The sequence below is a fragment of the Zootoca vivipara genome, chromosome 16 (assembly GCF_963506605.1).
Source record: "Zootoca vivipara chromosome 16, rZooViv1.1, whole genome shotgun sequence".
In the NCBI taxonomy this organism is placed as follows: domain Eukaryota; kingdom Metazoa; phylum Chordata; class Lepidosauria; order Squamata; family Lacertidae; genus Zootoca; species Zootoca vivipara.
The window spans coordinates 34,029,026-34,049,998 of NC_083291.1; the positions used below are offsets into that span (position 1 = coordinate 34,029,026).

The window sequence follows — 20,973 nt, forward strand, 5'->3', positions numbered from 1 at the left end:
AACAGGCTAACTGACAGGCTTGCTTTTAAGATGACAGTATATTCATCTTAAGCATATCCGATTTATGTGCTCCAAATTTCACTGTTTACCAGGTTGCACAGTGTTGATTTACTGTCTGGTCAGGAAACTACCTTTTGCTTGTCCCCTTCTTCAGCTCTCGGAGAAGGAAACGTAGGGGAGACTGATATAATATAAAATAGCAATTCTTCTTCCCTCCCAAGACAGTCATTCAGGCACTTTCCCTGCCACAGAACTGAACTTCTTTGTTGCCTTGTTCAAGCAGCTGGTTGTGAAAGGAGAACATCAGGAAGATGACCAGATTCACGAGCCAGGAGATCAAGTGAATATCAAACTCGAAGGAGATGCAAATGCTTGGGTTGGTCTTGTGGCTGTGGACAAAGGAGTCTATGTGCTTAACAAGAAGTACAAGCTTACACAAACCAAGGTGAGGCAGGGAACGATGCACGATGACACGAGAATGTAGAAAATTCAGTTGGTAAAGGCACGTTCAGCAGGGGCTGTTGGAGGTTGATTGGGAAATGTACACAATTACTTCTTCATGTAAGAATTATGTGCCCATTCTCCATGAGGCCTGGTAGAATGTGCACAATGGTGGATTGTAATGTACATTAACCATTCACCTTACATTTCTCCTTAACTTATTCATTTATTTCCCCCTCTCATACTGTGCCTACTCCATGTCAGATATGGGACTCAGTGGAAAAGCGTGACATTGGATGTACAGCCGGCAGTGGCAGGAACAATCTGGGTGTGTTTGAAGATGCTGGACTTGCCCTAGTGACCAGCAATAAGCTTTCCACGCAACAGAGATCAGGTATTATTGGGGAGGGTGTTGGTGCCGGTGAGATGGCAAAGGAGTTCCAGTGTGAGAAAGACCTTTCACCAAAGAGCAGGGCTCTTTTCTGGTTCAAGCGCTAGCATGGCATTGTCTGCAGATTATCCCCCAGGATGCCAGGCAGAGGGTGTGTGTGCAGGTTCTTGGACTGAACTATCCCACTACCAAGGTGGAACAGGGAGGGAATCAAGAAAAAACCACTGTTTCACTGGTGGGAGAGGTGAAACAGCGGAGGGCGGGAGTTCAAAAGCCCCCCCAAAAGGGGAACAAAAAGGTTAATACCCCAGTGAGAGAGGGGAGGAAGCAAGTAGGTGGGGGGCAGAAAGTGAGAGAGATTGAGAATGGAAATAAAGTGTGGGAATTACAGAAGAGGGGGGAAAGGGTTCGGCAAAACTTGGATTGGGACAGATTAGGAGTGGGTTGAGGGAGTCCTGTATTACTTTGTATTGATTGATAAAAAAATGGTCTGAATTCGGAATGTATTAAGGAACTGGCTGATGCCTCTGATTTCAAGGAAAGGGGGATAGACTTTGTTTTGTGGGTGGGAATAATAGGGGTAAAAGATTTTGATAGATAAATTGGAATATTTTTGGGTAAAGGGTAGAGATTAGTAGTTAAATAATAGTAATGTGAAGTGTGAAGGGTTATTAGCAATAAAGAAGTTACAACCTAGAAAAAAGAATGTGATTTTAGAATTGGGAACTGCAAGAGTTAGTGTAATACTTAGAACTCAAGAAGGGGGAATGAGGAAGTCCGAAATGTTTAGATTTGAAGTTATAGAGTTGAATTTTTTATTTTTACTCTTATCTTTGTCTTTTTTTCTTTTTCTTTTTTATTGTTATTGATATGTGAAGAATTTTGGGGAATAAGATTTGTTGAAATTGCCTTATATGTTTCCTTTTTTGTATTTTGTATTTTTCCATGTTTTTTCTTCCCCCCCCTGTCTATAAAATCCAATAAAAATATTTTAAAAAAAGAACAGTCCCACTACTCCCCACTGTGTGGTATGGAAATACACGTGACAAATCACCGAAGACTGCTGTTTCTAAGAAATAGCTTCAACAATCAGGACAATCAGCAATACTCCACATTGCACCCCCTGTAAGATGTCTTAATGAGAAAGGGCAGCTATCAGGAGTTCATTGTCAGATGTGTAACGTGTAGTTAAGCCTTACATGGGAGTAAGCGCCATTGGACTCGATGGGAACCACTTTTACGTAAACATGCATAAAGTCAGTCTCCATAGGAATTAGAATTCAGCGGCACCAATATCTTATTTCAGTTCCAAACACTTAGTTTTTGTTTCTCCCTTTTCTACTCCAGATCCAAAGTGCCCTCAGCCTGCAAGACGCCGGCGCTGCTCTGTGCAGCTCATTGAATCTAAAGCAAGTAAAGGTATGTGATGCATGGCAAAGGCAAGAATAGTGTAGAATTTTGCAATCATTGAACATGAATTCCAGCTCGTCTCCAAAATCTCTCATTCAGCCACCAAATGAACCCATTGATTTTCACACAAGTATTAATGAACCTTATCAATGCCAACTTTTTAAATAAATCCAATGAAATTAATGACACTCTTTCTGAACCCAGAACATATTTAACAATGATTTCCTACACTAACATTGCTCCGTTCATTTGTTTTGGAGTGACAGTAGGCATTAACATTTATTGTTATGCACTAGTCCTAGATACTGCTGAGTTCCAAAAGAGGGGGGGGGGAAATATTGTAACTTGGAGACGTGATTTTAACTGACCTGACCTCAGAGGCTTCAGAAAGAGATTCAGTGCCTCTTTCCTCAGGAGGGATGGTGGGTTGGAGTTGTGTCAAAACAGCTTCCTGATTCTGCTGAGCCACTTGGTCAGAATCAATTCACTCTACAGTGGCTAACAAATCAATACTTAGCCTTTAGGCTCCCTAAAACGCGATTCCTCTGAGCAAAGTTTTATTCCCCATCCAACAGCTTCACCCTTTCAGGCATTCCCAACATATGCCACCCTTTCTCAACTTTTGGGCCTTGGATGTTGTTGGACTACAACTTCCATAATTCCTGAGCACTGGTCGTGCTAGCTAGGGATGATGGGAGTTGTAGTCCATCAACATCTGGGGACCCAAGGCTGAGAAACGCTGCCTTATACGCTCCCATATCTCACCATCATCAGGCATAGCTGCCAAGACTCCCGTATTCCCCGGGAAACCCCCATTTTTCCAGCTGTTCCCAGCTGAAAAAACGGATTTTTTTGTCCCCCCCCCCCCGGTTTATTGTGGCGTGGCGGCAATTTTGGAACTGGGCGGAGCATGCTCAGAAGCGACTTTTGATGCAGCTCTGCCCAGTTCCAAAATGGCTGTAGTGCGACTTCTGGCGTGGTGGTCATTTTGGAACTGGGCAAAGCAGCATCAAAAGTCGCTTCTGAGCATGCTCCGCCCAGTTCCAAAATGGCGGCAGCGCTACTTCCGGTCTGCTACTTCCGGTCCGGTCCCTTATTTCTCAGACAGGAACTTGGCAGGTATGTCATCAGGAGAATCCAAAACAATAACATTCATAGCATTTATTTGCACTAGGGGCTGCACATCTGCTTTTCTTGTTCACCATCCCCACCTACCCCCCATCCCCAATCATCCCTGCCCCACTTGCCATCCCTCCCAATTCCTTTAAACCTCACTCAACCCCCATCTCCTCACAGTTTACCTTAGCCCCTCATACCCACAATCTCCAGTCACTGCCACCACTGGAGGGGGGGGGGGAGACACAGAAAGAATCCCCTCCATTGCTTCTGCCAGTGGCAGCAGTGATGACAAGGAGAGCATGATAGCACCTTCTTGTGGTTCTCACTGCCTGGCCTACCCGAGTGCTCACTTGGCCAGCTTGTATGCCTCCTTAGACTGCCTGCCTCCTATTGGCAGCCATACAAACTACAGCATGACAACATCCTTACATTCTTACTATAGAATAAGATAGCAGCTTTCTTATGATGCCTGTTACGAGTAGCAGAACAACACAGGCATGGGAAACATTATTTGATATTTCACATGTTGTTTGCATATTTCAGCTGGCCAATTTCAGAATCGGACACTAAGGAAGTGCTGTGAAGATGGCATGCATGAGAACCCCATGGGCTACAGCTGTGAAAAGCGTATACAATACATTGTGGATCAGATTGAGTGCCAGAATGTTTTCCTTGAATGTTGCCGCTACATGAGAGACATATTGAATGAGAACGAGCGGGATGAAGAACTGATATTGGCAAGAAGCAAGTAGATTTCTAATAATAATAATAATAATAATAATAATAATAATAATAATAATAATTCAGAGGCACACTATTGGGGAGATGGTAAGTAAGTTTCTCAGGACACTATGGAAGGGCTGCAAAACCCTTTGTTGCTTATGTGATCCCATTGCCCTATCCGACACTTTACATAAGCAGAAAGATTGGGCCCTGGTCTGAGGAGACTGCAGATTTGACAGAAGGGAGGGGAATGAGAGAAGAGTGAAAGGAGTGAAGAGAAGGCAGAAGGACATGAGAAGAGAAGACACAAGGGCATTCACAAATGCAGCTGCGCCCTTTTGGGCCTTGTTTCAGGTGGAGAGGGGCATCTCTAGATTAAACCAAAAGCCTCATAGAAACAGTGGACATTAGGTTTTTGATGGAAAGGAGGTGCTACATACCGGTAGCAGTTCTGGGAAGGAGTTCAAGGTGTGTGTCTTGATTTAAGCCTGGTCTATACATGCAGAAAAATTAGTAGAACTCCTGAGGTGGTAGAATAGACTACTATTTTTGACCTCAAGAGGGTGTGTGTGTGCCATTTTTGAATGTCTTCCCACTACAAAAACTCCCCGCAAGTACAGTCGTACCTTGGACCTCAAATGCCTTGGCTCCCGAACAAATCGGCTCCTGAATGAACCCAGAAGTGAGTGTTCCAGTTTTTGAATGATTTTCGGAAGCCGGATATCGTGCACAGCTTCTGCGGCTTCCTGCAGCCAATCGGAAGCCATGCTATGGTTTCTGAACATTTTGGAAGTTGAACAGACTTCCAGAACAGATTCCATTCAACTTTTAAGGTACGACTGTACAAATTTTTCTACATGCAAAGAGTTCTTAAAAAACAAAACAAAGCTCAAGCCAATGGGTATTAAAGAATGTACAAAAACCTCCTGCAGTCTGCAGTGATCTAGCCCATTCTGTTGCCTCAAGAATCTCTTATAGTTTTGCTCAGGGCTTTTTTTCTAGAAAAAGAGGTGCTGGAACCCAAGGCTGTTGAGCTTATTTTAGGGGGGAGCACTTCTCTTGTTCACCCGCTCAACCCAATGTCGCAGGGACTAAATTAAAACTTTCACCTCCAACACACAGCCCTGAGCATTGTGCCGCCCGATGCCTCTGTTGCGCAGCTCCGAATGCTGTGCAAACAATGGAATGTGGGAGGTGTCAGGACAGATAAAATAAAGTACTTCTTCACACAACACATGGTTAAACTTTGGCACTTGCTGCTGCAGGGATGGAGTTCTGGCCACAAACCTAGATAGCTTTAACAGAGGATAGGGCAAATTCACGGAGGATCATAGGGCTTTCAGTGGCTACTAGCCCTAAAGGCTAAGCCCTGCCTCCACAGATGGTGGCAGCAGCAATGCTTTTGAACACCAGTTGCTGAAAACCACAGGAGGGGAGAGGGCCCTTGTGCTTGAATCCTGCTAGCGGGTTTCCCACAGGCTTCTGCTTGGCCACTGGGAGAACAGAATGCTGGACTAGTGGGGCCTGATCCAGGAGGGTTTTCCTTATACCAGTGGCAGGGGCCATAGTGGGGCCTTTGCAGCTGCCCTTCCATAGCAGGACTGTGGTGTCCAACAATGTGAATGCTGCCGAGGCCATAAGCATTAGCCTGCCAAGCATGTTGAGATGGTGGCCTTTTCCTGAAGCTGCTCTTCTGAATGAGAACGAAGCCAGAAGTCAAGTTTTGGGTCTGTTTTGGCCACTTATTGCAGGGACGTCACAGTTACAAAGGCCATTGCAGCTAAGTCTTTGTCTCCTGTTTTCCCAGGTGACTTTGAGGATGATTTCTTAGCTGATGAAGATATCACTTCTAGGACTCAGTTTCCAGAGAGCTGGTTATGGCGAACAGAACAACTGACGGCACCTCCTAATGATCAAGGGTACAAAGCTGTAATGGCTAGGTTCTCCTTTGGAGCCTAGTGTCTGCTCTACAGATTTAGGCTGCAATCCTATATCCATTTACTTGTAGCAAGTACCATTTAACTCAAGTATACACACACAGTGCAAGAGAGAGGATTATGCTGTTTAGCTAGCTTGACAATAATTTCTTCTTCCCAAAGCCTTGGCTCCCAGTACGTTTCCGAGCACAATTCAAAGTGTTGGTGCTGACTTTTAAAGCCCTAAACAGCCTCGGTCCAATATACCTGAAGGAGCGTCTCCACCCCCATCATTCTACCCGGACACTGAGGTCCAGCGCCGAGGGCCTTCTGGTGGTTCCCTCACTGCGAGAAGCCAAGTTACAGGGAACCAGGCAGAGGGCCTTCTCGGTAGTGGCACCCACCCTGTGGAATGCCCTCCCACCAGAGGTCAAAGAGAACAACAATTACCAGACCTTTAGAAGGCATCTCAAGGCAGGGAAGCTTTTAATGTTTGATGGATTTCTGTATTTTAATATTTTGTTGGAAGCCGCCCAGAGTGCCTGGGGGAACCTGGCCAGATGGGCGGGGTATAAATAATAAATCATTATCATTATTATTAAAGCCTTGACAAGATAGTCTTCAACACCTTCACCAAAGCTACAGTTATCAGGATTCTTTAGAGCAGGGGTAACCTATGCGGTTACCTCTAGATATGCAGGACTCCAACTCCCATGAGCCTCAGCCAGCACTGCCAATAGTCAGGAATGAAGGGAGTTGTACTCCAAAACAGCTGCATGGCACCACGTGAGCTAGCTAGTCCTACTTTGAACGCTAAGTTTGTGTGGAGCTGATATCTATCCATCACACAATTTGTCAAAGACGAAGAGCAGGGTGTAAGATGTAGCTTTAATATGAATGATGATCACTAAAACACTTGGTTCAGAACAAACACACACGAGGCATGAGGAAAGCCCACCAGAATTATACCAGTATGGTCTTAGCTGTCTCAGAGCTTGGTCCCAGCGGCGGAGGAAGCCGCTCGGGTGCCTGGGGCGGTGCGCTCAGGGGCGGGGTGAGCCACCCATACGGGTGGGGTGAGGGCAGGGCAAGTCATCTATAGGGGCGGGGCGCACTGTGGGGCCTCAAGTCTGCCTGCCTCCTCCCACTCAGCCACCCTACAGCTGGGGGGGGGGAAGAGGCAGCGGGTGGACCGTTTGGGCAGCATGGAGCCTGTGCGCGCCCAACCATCACAATTCTTGGGTGCGCTGCAGGCACCGCAGTAAGTGCCGCCCGGCATTTTGTCACCCCCTCAGTTATGACACCCAGGGTGGATCGCACCGCCTTTCCTGCTTGGTCCCTAGAGCTTTAGGTAAAACCTGGATGGAACTCCTCCAAACTGGTCAGCTGGAACAAATAAAACATGGACTGATCAACTCAACATATGTAAGAACAGAGATGACCGAACATGCCGCAATCCATTCCAACATCTATTCACATTTTCATCGGGTATTTTCTATTCCACAGCAACTGATTTATTTTGCACGAGTCTGCATTCCATTCTGATGTCTACTGATATGATAATATATGTAATTTAAAAAAATAAAAAACTTTTTGTTTTTTACATAGCACCCAATACACATGCATTATCTTAGCCACCAACAGATATTTGCTTATCCGCTATCTTCCCTGTGTAGCAGCTGCACTCAGGTATGTATGACACGGCACCTTTCTTGTTATTCCTAGGATCTCATCCAAAACAATACCTGTTTACCTGAAGGATTCGATCACCACCTGGGAGGTGCTGGCTGTGAGCATTTCAGACACAAAAGGTGAAGAAGGGGAGAAGGGCTGGGGAGATGAGGCCAGGCCACACTCTGCCTTGACAAAAATCTAGGCTAGGCAGTGTTCAAGTACTTTTGATTTTTCAACCTGCTTCCTTTCCCGTTGGCCCTCCTTGCAGGGATCTGCGTGGCTGACCCTTATGAGATAACTGTCAGGATGGACTTCTTCATCGATCTACGGCTACCCTATTCGGTAGTGAGGAATGAACAGGTGGAGATCCGGGCTGTTCTCTACAACTATAGGAGGCGGGATCTCAAAGTAAGTGCAAGCTTTTGGCAGAAGCATTTGACGTTGATGATTTCATGCTTAATTGTTTTACGCAAATTGTGTGTTGCCTGTTTATTTTTACACTGTAACCTGCTCTGGTATTGTTTGTTATGAAATGTACGTGCACTTCAGGCCAGCTGCCTCCAAGCTGACCAGATGCGCATGGCTAAAGCTCCTGCTTTCAGGCGTGTTAGATAAGACTACCAGCTTTTATTTTACGATACCTAGTATTTTTCTGCACGTTACTTTACTGTATGTGCTGCCTGCATTGAAATGTAAGTAAACCCCCCTCTTTCCTTTCTTCTTGGCAAAAATGTGTGGTTCATTCTCTGCAACGGAGGTGAAGAAGGGGATGTCAATAGACAGCATACAGAAGGGATAAAAAGGTGTAATTGCCTATTTCCTAAGCTTTAATAACTTATAAGTGTTTTATGCTGCTAAAAAGGCCTCACAACCAGATCACTTTTGTATTTCTCCCCCACACTTGGGATAGGATGTTTAGGTCTAAATCTACAGATTTAATACTCGCTCCATCTCCTACAGGGGAAAGGGCCCCCACTCACTCCTGCTGTGAATGATATGGGAGCAGGAGCCTTTGGGTGCCACCTAGTTGGAAGCTAAAGCATGACCCTGCTTCATGAAGGAGATGTTCCCACTGGATAGTCCTTAGATCAGGGAGTTAGCAAGCAAAAATAGCAGGAGGGGAAGTCTTGGGGAAAGCGGAGCTTGAACACTCCTCTGCAATGGGCCTGGGACAGAAAAGCATGTATCCTAGACAGGGGATAGGAAAATAAAATTATTCCAGCTTCCATAGCAGAGTTACACGTACACCAGCCATTCAGAGGGACAATCATCTCTGAACAGACTTATCTGGATTGTGCTTAAACTTGAGCTCAGCTAGCCAGAGCCGAGGGACCTCTGCTGCTGAAGAGGAGCTTGTCAAATGCCCTGTTCCAGTTGCTTTCTGTCTACGAGGGGAAGCAGCCCAATCAAGATTTTGGAGATGGCTGTGTGCTGGTAAATTACCCTTTGTTCTCTGTTGGCATAGATGTAGCGTTTGAAGGGTAGCAGAGGCTGTTTGCAAGTACCTTTCCTGTCATTAAAGTACCAGACTGCGGGAGGCAGTGGAAGACAGGAGTGCCTGGCATGCTATGGTCCATGCGGTCACAAAGAGTTGGACACGACTAAACAACAACAACAACCTTCCCCCCCACCCATCACAGACTGAATGATCCCTGCCCCCCCCATGAGAATGGATCACTTCATTCTCTTTTTTCTTTCTTTTTTAAAAATATATTTATTGAAGGTTTTTTCAACATACAAATATACATAACATTCTTTATTCCTTATACTAAATTCCCATAAAATAGGGCCTAATACTAAAAAATAAATAAATGATAAAATAGAAAAAAGAATACAAAAAGCGAACAAGAAAAAGGAAAAAAGAAAAGACAAAAAGACAAAAAAACCCCATCTTATTACTAACTCTTATTAATAACTTCGACTTCCCCGTCCCTCCCTTCCCGAGTCTAATTTATACCCAACTTAAGCAGTTCTCACATTACTACCCATATCTATCTAACATCAATATTCTAATTCTTTATATAATTCATCATTTAGAAATCTTACTCTTCACCTTTTAATAGAACTTAAACAATTTTAAACATCATCTTAATCAAATCTATCTCTAACAAATCCCCTTAGACTTTAATATTTTCCTTAAAATATTCTATTTTCCCAATTCTAACATCATTATTCTATAATATAACAATTTCTTCTAAATCCCCCCCCTCCCTTATATACCAGTTCCCTAGATTCCCCGACCAGCTCCTTTAACATTCCAGTTTCAGACCTTTTAATCCATCCATTATTATAAATTTCTTTGTCTTTCACCCCACACCATCTCTCTTTTCTCCTCAGGTGCGGGTGGAGCTGATACACAACCCAGCCTTCTGCAGCGCTTCCACTGCCAAGGAAAAATACCAACAGATGCTCACTATTAAACGCCAGTCCTCCAGGGCAGTGCCATTTGTGGTCATTCCACTAAAGTTGGGACACCATGACATTGAGGTCAAAGCTGCTGCCTTGGGAGGCGCTGCGGACGGCGTGAAGAAGAAGCTGAAGGTTGTGGTACGTAACAAGTTGTGCAGAGGAAGGGCCACTGAGATGATCAAGGGTCTGGAAAGCAAGCCTTATTTATGTGGAATGGTTCTGGGAATTGGGTCTGTTTAGCCTGGAAAAGAGAATGAGAGGAGATATGATAGGCAACTTCAAATATCTCAAGGACTGTCACATGGAAGAGGGAACAAGCTTGTTTTCTCCTGCCCTGGAGGGTAGGACCTGAACCAATGGTTTCAAGTTACACTCAAGGGGGTTTGCTCTCTAGAACTGAGGGCACCTGGAGTCACTCCTCCTTGAGAGAAGGAGCGAGTGAGGACTTCCGGTGAAGGCGCCCTGAGAGCGAGTCACGAAAACTTGGAGCTCCGCGTTTTGCCGAGCCCAACTAAAAGGATAGTGGCGTTTAACGGGAGGGTGCTTAGCGTCAAAGCCCCCCCCAAACGACGAAAGTACGGGGGTTTCGTCGGAAAGAGAGAAAAAAGCGGCAAGAGGGACAGAACTCCGCAACCGGCACTTTTTGTGGAGGCGGCGGAGAGGAGTCCAGCTTTTAACTACAGACGCCATTATCGCGACGCGGTAGACTTGCCCGGTAAGCGCTTGAAACTCACCGACTTAGAGATTATTAAGAGGGATCCCCCCCCGTGAAGGTCGAAGGAATAGAGCAAGTACAAACTAACCACTAAAGAGTAAAAATTTTGCAGCAGAGAAAAGCGCTGCCTAAGAGAACGATTGGAGAGGCGGGGGGGGGGAGAGGATAAAGTCGGAGAAACACAGTATCGCCGGCTGAAAGAACAGCTACAATATCTGCTTGTGTCCAAGCGTAACTTGTAAGAGAATATCACAACTTGAGTTACAAAAAGGTTAGAGTGCTGAGCGCTAAAGAGATTATTAACACCGGGAGACCTTTTGGCTGTTATACGATCGGATTGGACTGTGATTTGTGGCTTGGAACTGCGTTTCAGATAAGGGGAGAAGAGGAGTGAAGAAGGGAGAGTTAAATAACATCTTGGAGGAGGAGAGGACGTGGCAGGAGGAGAGGGAGAGGAGGGGGAAGAGAGAAGGGACGGCATAGGATATATTGAAAGAAAATGGCGACCGCCCGCTTTTGCTAAAACGCTCAGACAAACATTGTTTGAGGAAGGGGGTGAACCTGGAGGGCTTGATTGGAGTGACATCTAGTGGCTGAACACCTTGATGACATCTAGGCATCTCACCCCCCCCCCCATCTCACCATTCTACGACCTCCAAACCCTCCCCTGTGAAGACAGCTGTATCTGGAATTCATTAATTAAGATCCAAATTAGACGGAACTCTTTATATTTTTTCATTTTTATGTTTCCAATTTTAATCTGGGAACAATGACTCATTAGAGCCCGTGCAAGGAGATTTCCACAAAGAAAGGACTGGGGCTTAAAGAAAGTGATTAAAGTGAATCTGGAGAATCAGTGGATACCTGTTTCGGAAACATCAAAAGTTGGAAAAAAACGGAAGAACATGGGATCTAAAACTAGAGCAGCGACGGCAACGGCAACGACAAAACGCCAATCCCTTACGGGAGATAACGACCCGTTAGGTGATGTCAAGGATTTGATCACCGAAATGAATAAAACTCTAATCACGGAGATAAATAAAACTTTAAACGACAAATTGGATTCTGTTGAGGCTAAATTAGAGAATAATTCTAAAGTGATCTCAGAATTGACCGGCCAAATTAAAGAACTTTTTGGCAAGAACAAGGAAATGGAAAAGGCGGTGAAAGAGCTGAATACCAAGGTTAACAACCAAGAGGATAATATTAGTAAATTAACAACAGAGAGCAAGGATCTGAGGAGAACCCAAGAAAGAAATGACAAGGAGAGGAGAGATCTACTAAAGATGCAAGAGGAGCTGGCGGACCAACTAGCCCTCGTAGAGATGAGACAGAAGGAGCTAATTCTCCGTTTGAGAGGCGTTCCTGAAAGGCAAGGTGAAAGGATTGACGAGAAGTTATGCAAAGAATTGGCAGAATGGCTTGGTGTTAAAGAAGATTTGATATTAGATGTGGACAAGATATACCGAGTTAGAGGGGACAGATCCAAAAAATTTAAAGGACCCGGGGACTGCCTCATATTTCTAAACTCTGGTCTGTTAAAAGACAAAATTCTCCAAAGGAAAAAACAGGGACCCTTGGTGATTGAGGGCAAATTGATTGCCATTTTTAAGGAGATTCCGAAACGATTTAGATTTAAGAGACAAAAATATAAAAAGTTGACGGACGCCCTAACAACGAAAGGGATTTGGTATGTGTGGGAATTTCCTGAGGGTCTCACTTTTACATTTAAAGACAGAAGGAAAACTATAAAGAGTGTAGAAGACGCAGAAGCCTTTTTGGAGAGATCAGGGAAAGAATTGCTGGGAGGGGGTGAGGAGGAAGAGAACTAAGATTGAAGTTAATTGACAAGAAAAGGTTTGCAACTGAATGTAATCCTTATTGAGGGGTGGAGGTGAGGTGATTATAACATTGAATTATAGAAGTTTGTGTAATAAGTTTATGTACTAAGTTTTCTTTATCCTTCTTATTGAAATAATAAAAGTCGACAATCTTAAGAAAAAGAAGCAAATTACTAAAAGGAATATCTATACGTATACGTAAGTAGGTATACATATAGATATATAGAACGACAGCAATTTTAATAGTATAAAAGTAATTATGGAATTAAATATAGTGTCATGGAACATAAATGGGTTGAACTGTAAGAGGAAAAGAAATAGAGTGGAACATGTTTTGAAAAAAGGAAATTGGAATGTGATATGTTTACAGGAAACCCACGTGGTAAAAAAACACGAAAGAGTCTTAAGGAATGAACGATTGGGGATAGAATATGTATCAGCTGACAAGAAGAAGAAAAAAAGAGGAGTAGTAATATATGTAAAAGGGAATTTAAAATCAGAAAAGGTATTTCAGGATGAAGAGGGGAGGGTGGTAGGGGTGAGAATCTACACTCCGAAAGGGAAAGTAATAGTGATAAATATATACGCACCCAATGGATGTAAATCCAACTTTTTTCAAAAAATTGAACAAAATCTAAATGAGGTTATTGATGGGGAGGAGATAATATTTGTGGGGGATTTTAATGGTGTTGTATCACCAAATTTAGATAGATCAAGCAATACTAAAAAAGGAGGTAAGCTGCCGAAAACATTCTTCCAAATAATTGAGAATTACGAGTTAAAAGATATGTGGAGACTTAAGCAACCAACGGAAAGAAAATATACGTTCTTCTCCGAAGCTAAACAATCAGCTTCAAGGATAGATATAATTTGGGTCTCCACAGGTCTAACGACATTGGTTAAAAGATGTGAGATTATGGCCAAATCGGTAACGGACCATAACCCAGTGATGGTGCAGATTAAAGAAGTGAGGGAAAGTATTAAAAGGTGGAGAATGGACGATAGGATGCTGGAAGATGAGGTCTTTGCCAGAAAATTGAAAGAATCGGTTAAGGAATTTTTTCAACTCAACATATCGCCAGAGGTAAACATAACATCTGTATGGGATGCTAGTAAGGCCTTTATTCGAGGATTGTATATAGAACAAAAAAGTAGATATAAAAGGGATAAACAGGCAAAATTAGAGAAACTAAAATTAGAGATAGAACTCAAAGAAAAGGAATTGGGGAGAAACCCGAAAAATGTTGATATAAAGACACAAGTGAAAATGCTACAGAATAATTTAAAACAGTTAATGGATGAGGAGATAGAGAACAGAATTATGTGGGCAAAACAAAGAACTTTTGAATTTGGAAATAGATCTGGCAAATTATTGGCCTGGTAATTAAGGAAAAGACGAAGTCAACAGCAAATTATAGCTATAAAGGATGGGGGTAAAATTAAGACCAACCCGGATGAAATACAAGATTGTTTTGTGAAGTATTATAGTAAATTGTATAAAGGGGAAAATATTAATAAAAAGAAATTAGAAAAATATTTAGACAAATTTAATGGAATTAGTATTAGGTCAGAAGAATTGGAGAATTTAAATAAGCCAATATCATATCAAGAAATAGAAGAAGAGATAAATAAACTCAAATTGGGGAAATCACCAGGCACGGATGGCCTTTCAGGAAAACATTATAAAGTGCTGCAGGAGGAATTAAAAGAAGTGTATAAGATAATGGTAGATGGGATTTTAGAGGGAGGTGAATTTCCAAGAACATGGCAAGATACATATATTACCCTGATACCCAAGGATATAGAGAGAAAAGAGGAAATAGGGAATTACAGGCCAATTTCATTGTTAAATATTGATTATAAAGTTTTTGCCGGAATTCTGGCCAATAGGATTAAGTGTGTTTTAAACAGAATAATAGGGAAGGAACAACAAGGATTTTTGCCCCAAAGGAAGATGTCAACCAATATTAGGATTCTGTTGGATATGTTTGAATATGTGGAATGGAATCCTAGTAAGAAGGCTGCCTTTATATTTTTAGACGCCGAAAAGGCATTTGATAATTTGGCATGGGAATTTATGAAGGGGGCGTTGGAAAAATTAGGAATCAAAGGAAGATTTATGGAAGGAATAAAGGCCATATATAGCAAACAAGTGGCGAGGTTGATTATTAACGGGGACATAACAAATGAATTTGAAATAACTAAAGGAACGCGGCAAGGATGCCCATTGTCCCCGCTACTATTTATATGGGCCCTAGAATTCTTAATAAAAGATATTCAAATGGACAAAGACCTCAAGGGTATATCGGTCGGGAGAACTGAGTTCAAAATACGAGCCTTCGCTGACGACTTGATAATAATGTTGGAAGACCCAGTGGAGACCCTACCTAAATTGAAAAGAAAGTTATTGGATTATGGGAAAGTAGCTGGATTAAAAGTTAACAATCAAAAAACTAAATTGATGATTAAAAATATAAGAAAAGAAGAAGGAGATGAAATACAAAAGATCAGTGGGTGGGAGATAGTGAGGAAAATCAAATATTTGGGAATCAATATTTCTAATAACAAAGTGGAATTATTTGATAACAACTACGCTAAAATTTGGAGGAAAATAAAAGAAGATATGGATAATTGGAAGGGATTGAATCTAACACTTTCTGGCAGGATTGCCGCAATTAAAATGATGGTTCTACCGAAATTGGTATTTTTATTTCAAATGCTGCCAATAAAATTAAAAAAAGAAACATTCGACACTTGGAAGAAAGATCTAAATAATTTTATTTGGCAAGGAAAGAAGGCAAGAGTACAATATAGATTATTAACGGATGCAAGAGAAAGAGGTGGGTTAGGAGTTCCGAATCTCAAACTGTATTATGCTGCATCCTGCCTGTGTTGGATGCGGGAATGGTTCATGTTGGATGACTTGGAGCTACTCAAATTGGAAGGTTTCAAAAACATTGGAGGTTGGCATGCACATCTACTAAAAGAAAAAAGAGGTGAATACACATCATTTACAAACCATGTATTTAAAAAACCCCTACTAGATATATGGGAGGAATTTAGATGCCTATTGGAGCCCAAAATTCCATGGTGGGCCTCACCTGTAGAAATGTCAGCAACAAGTAAGGAACCCAAAGGGAGTAACTGGCCGACATATAAAGAACTGCTTAGAAAAGTAAATGACCAGTATGAGCTAAAACCATACAACCAAATCGAACAATATTGCCAAAGTTGGTTGCATTATCTTCAATTGCAATCGATTTTTAAAGGACATAAAGTAATTGGATTTGAGGACAAAAGATCAAAATTACAAGAATTATTATTGGAAAATCAGGAAAAACCATTGGCAAAAATTTACAAATTTTTATTAGAATGGGACATGAAAGATGAGATAGTAAAAGATGTAATGATAAAATGGGCTAAAGATATAGGGAGGGTAATCTATGTTAAGCAGTGGGAGAAGTTATGGACTGAGGATATAAATTTTACAGCATGTATGACAATAAGGGAAAATATCTGGAAGATGGTTTATAGGTATCACCTTACACCAGCAAAATTGGCAAAAATCTACAGAAACAATCAAGATAAATGCTGGAAATGTAAGGAGAAGTTGGGAGACTTCTTCCACTGCTGGTGGAGTTGTAGTAAGATTAGCTCATATTGGTCAAGTATATATGAAGAACTGAAAAAAATGTTGAGATTTACATTCGAGAAAAAACCCGAGACCATGCTGTTAAGCATGATCCCGGAGAACATACCATCGGATAGGAGGAATATACTACTCTATGCGTGTGCAGCAGCTAGGATGCTGATCGCCCAAAATTGGAGAGGAGATAAGATCCCAACCATTCAAGATTGGTATTTGAAATTGACTGAATACATGACACTAGCAAAGTTAACCGCAGCGATTAGAAGGATACCCAAACAAAAAGTCAAAGAGGAATGGAAATATGTGGATGAATATTTTTATAAACAAAAAATAAGCACAAAATTAGTGATATGTTTAGATTGAGAGACACAAGAGAATAAGAAATAAGGTGATGGGAATAGAATAAGATATTTAATTAATAAGAAAAGGAAAAGCTTAATAGAATATAATAATGAGAGGGAACCGATGACAAGTGTTTGGAAGTCATATCTTTACTCTACTTTACATCATACTTACCCTTATTTTCCTTACTTTTACCTTTCCCGCTCTCTTTCCTTCTCCCCCCCCTCCTCCCCCTGTCTTCCCTCCCCTTTTATTCTATCCTACCCCCCCTTGTTTTACCCCCTCCTTTCCTTCCCTTATCATTGCCTTACCTGGGATCTTCTCCCCCCCCTCCTCCCCCTGTCTTCCCTCCCCTTTTATTCTATCCTATCCCCCCTTGTCTTACCCCCTCCTTTCCTTCCCTTATCATTGCCTTACCTGGGATCTTTCCTCTCCTTTGTCTTCTTTCCGCTTCTGCTTTCTTCTTATTTGGCTTTTATATTTCGAGCCTCTTGGTTCAAGATTATAAAAAAAAACTGTAAAGATCAAATCTCAACCATCGAGATTCGGAGGCCGACCTTATAACGGTACAATTCGAAAATACTGTTTATTTGTTATATGTATTTTGCTTTGTTTTTGTAACTGAATAATATGTGCTTTGTATGTATTTTCTTATGTATTTTACTTTATGTAATTTTATAAGTAAATAAAGGTTTTTCAAAAAAAAAAAAAAAAGAGAAGGAGCGAGTGAGGAAATGAGATAGATAGCTTCCTCCCAAGCTAGGCCCCATGTTCCTACAATCCATGGCTTCCTACAATCTCTCGTGGCCGATTGCAGCTAGGGGTAGAGTAGGCATGGAGCAGTTTCAATTTAACTGGGCGTTTAGTTTGGAGACAGAGAATGTTTTGAATTGTAAATAAACGGGAGCAACCAGAGAGAGAGAGAGAGAGAGAGAGAGAGAGAAAGCGCATTGCAGGGTGTGCCATTTGGATTCCCCAAATTTAGATTACTCCCGTAGAGGAGGATGCTTTTCACAAGTACCTCATGGTCTGAAAAGAGCTCTCCCTTCTCCTGGTGGGCTCTGTCCCCTTGCTAGGACACAGGTGGGCTTCCTAGGACATCAGGGCTGACCTAAGAGTTGCCGGAATGGAATCTGTTACTATCCAGCTGTGGTGGCAAAGCACCATTAAGGACAGGTTGGTGCTGCCTATGGATGAGGGATTATGGACCCCTAACTCAGGATTGCTACAATGCCTTAGCCACTGGGGATTTATGGGGCTGACCTGAACCTCTTCCTGTGTTATATCCAGGCACAAACATGTGACTGAATCATACTGCATTTGCAACAGAAGCTAGATCTGTTGCATATGTTTGCCCTGTCCTGCTGCCTTTTTGAATTGCTCTTTGCTGCCATGTTAAGTAATATTTGCAGTGAGACTTGTTTTGTGCTGTTCTTCTTGCCCCAGCCTGAAGGGATGCAGAAAAAACTTGTGACTGTCATTGAGCTGGATCCAGCTACGCAAGGGAACAGCGGTAACCCTCATTCTTCAGGGCTTCTCTTTTCCTTCTCTTTCTTCATCCCTGGAAAACCACCTCTCTGTTGCCCAGCTCTTTCACTTGCTTACTAGGGAAAACGGGTATCATTTTGTCTGGAAGATTTCAGACAGGAGTTCTTTTCTCTTGTGGAGATTGTTCTGAGCACAGAGGAAGTAATCTCTATGTAAGGGGAGGAGCTCATCGGCAGATAAATAGGTACCATTCCATGCGCTCTGGTTTCTGTCATGGTGTTCCGTTGCGCCAGAAGCGGTTTAAACATGTTGGCCACATGAGCCAGAAAGTTGTCTATGGACAAATGCCGGCTCCCTTGACCTGAAAGCTAGATGAGCGCCACAACCCCATAGTCGCCTTTGACTGGACTTAACCGTCCAGGGCAGGCACCCCCAAACTGCGGCCCTCCAGATGTTTTGGCCTACAACTCCCATGATCCCTAGCTAACAGGACCAGTGGTCGGGGAAGATGGGAATTGTAGTCCAAAACATCTGGAGGGCCGAAGTCTGGGGATGCCTGGTCCAGGACATATTTTGCATTTTGTACGCAGAAGGTCCTAGGAACTGTCCATGGAGTTCCCAGTTAAAAGGATCAGGTAGCAAGTGATAGGGAAAGACTTGTGCCAGATAAGGTGGAGAGCTGCTGCCCATCAGAGCAGGCAACATTGGACTTGATGGACAGATAGTTTGACTTGGTTTCTTACATTCTGAGGCTATGGATCTGTGCACTACTGAAAATTTTTAAATGCAGAAACCCTGTTGTGTAGGACTTTGGTCTCATGTGTTTACTTTGCTCAGGAACCAGTATTTATTTGTTGTCCTGGGACAAAACATTGAAAACCTCTGCCTCCCGTTCTTCCAAGTTTTGATTTTAAAAATGCAATTTGTAATTCCCCTAGAATTGCCATTCTTTGGCCACTTTTACAGGGAATCAATATGACATTAGCTCCATTCACATCTTGCTACCCCCTGCCTCCAGTATCCTATTTCTGTGAGTATGACATATACCAAGCTTCCTTAAACTCGGCCCTCCAGATGTTTTTGGCCTACAACTCCCATGATTCCTAGCCAGCAGGACCAGTGGTCAGGGATGATGGGAATTGTAGTCTCAAAACATCTGGAGGGCCGAGGTTGAGGAAGCTTGACATATACTGTCGGTGGGTCTATTTAAAGCTCAGCAAACATTCACTGTTATGCATGATGGCCACCATTTTATGACCCGGTAATATTTTGGTCATCAACCTTTTAATTATTGCTATTTTTAAAAAATGTCAGACAGTTATGGTGCTGTAAAATCATACATCATACTTTCAGAAAAGTGCATGTTTTGAAGGAAAGTGTTTTGGTTCTTATGTGGTTTTACAAATTACATGTGTAAAATATATTGTGAACTGAATCAAATTTCTTCCCCACCCTTCATAGGAACACACATGAGTGTTCCTAACTGAACGTGCGCAAACAGATCCAGAATCTAGCCCTCTTCGGGTGTTATCCAGCTAAGTGGGAAGATGAGGATTTTCAATCAAATGGGAAGCCTCGATCAATATAAAGCAGGCACCCCCAAACTGTGACCCTCCAGATGTTTTGGCCTACAACTCCCATGATCCCTAGCTAATAGGAACAGTGGTCGGGGAAGATGGGAATTGTAATCCAAAACATCTGGAGGGACGAAGTTTGGGGATGCCTGATATAAAGGCTCTCAGAAGTTCATTTTCTATGCATAAGGAGTACGGAGAATTAGCATGTCCTCAAGGGCATGACTAAATCAATTGCCCTTCTATGCCCATGTTCCCTCTTCGGGGGAGAGGAAGGGGGGCGGGGGGGCGGACTGCCCCAGGTGTCACCACTGAGGTGTGTGTGTGACAAAATGCCGGGCGGCACTCACCGCGGGCCTGCAGCACACCCGAGCCACGCGTCTCTCCTGGGAGTGATGCAGCGGCTTGGGTGCCTACAGGCTCCGCACTGCCCGAAACGGTCCACCTGCCACTCCCCTCTCAGCTGTAGGGCGACTGACTGGGAGGAGGCAGACAGACTCCTCGGAGGCCCCACGGAGGGTCCTGCCCTGGCTGGCCTCACCCCTGGGTGCAGGGCATGTGTGCCGCCCCAGGCACCCGATCAGCTTGCCCGATCGCTGTCCCTCTTAGCTTCATAATGTCCTGACAGGGCTTTATTGTACACGTATAGTAGGTATACAGAATATAATGTGTGAACACCCCTCTGGTTTTCTATGAAGTTCCTGCGTGGAACCTCTTGGTTTAATGCCACTTTTAGAAAAGGATGTGGAAAAGCAACACTAAAACAGTTTAATATGGAAGCAACAAGCAACTAATGTTTCTGCCTCCTTGTAATTTTCCTCTTTTTCTTCCCATTTTTCAGATGGAGTCCAGGAACATTGGGTCAAAGCTAGGAGTTTAGAAGATATCATTCCTGGCACAGATCCTGAGACCAAAATTAGTGTTCAGGGTAAGTGCTAGTTACGGTAGTGGCCAAAATTGTGGAAACCTTTTTGAAAAAGTGTATTTCTGAGGTTTGATGGCTCATAACACCACTTTCTTTTGGAGGAATACCATAAAATTATATATCAATGGAAAGATAATTTAATGAAGAATGTAATGCAACAAAGTTTGGTCAGTTTTCTGTGTTCTATCAAAGATTATAGCCAAATAACCAGAAAAAGGAAGCACAACTTGCTTAGGGGTTGATATGCAGTAGCTTTCCTTCATTCAAACCTCAGGAATACACTTTTTCAAAAAGGTTTCCACAATTTTGACCATTAGTGTGCTTCGACATGCAGAAGTCTAGGCTTGCAGAACTGA

The 20,973-nt window shown here is 42.8% G+C and overlaps 1 protein-coding gene across 1 annotated transcript in view; it reads left to right on the forward strand.

Annotated features, from left to right (window-relative positions):
- The window catches only part of LOC118097624 (A.superbus venom factor 1-like), a 68,538-nt gene that overhangs the window by 22,605 nt on the left and 24,960 nt on the right, over window positions 1–20,973 (forward strand). Inside the window, exons 14-23 of the mRNA XM_060269009.1 lie at window positions 284–445; window positions 706–835; window positions 2,180–2,251; window positions 3,905–4,105; window positions 5,892–6,003; window positions 7,726–7,811; window positions 7,943–8,082; window positions 10,012–10,221; window positions 18,077–18,143; window positions 20,534–20,620. Of these exons, the coding sequence (XP_060124992.1) occupies window positions 284–445; window positions 706–835; window positions 2,180–2,251; window positions 3,905–4,105; window positions 5,892–6,003; window positions 7,726–7,811; window positions 7,943–8,082; window positions 10,012–10,221; window positions 18,077–18,143; window positions 20,534–20,620 (1,267 nt within the window). The remainder of the gene's footprint in view (window positions 1–283; window positions 446–705; window positions 836–2,179; window positions 2,252–3,904; window positions 4,106–5,891; window positions 6,004–7,725; window positions 7,812–7,942; window positions 8,083–10,011; window positions 10,222–18,076; window positions 18,144–20,533; window positions 20,621–20,973) is intronic.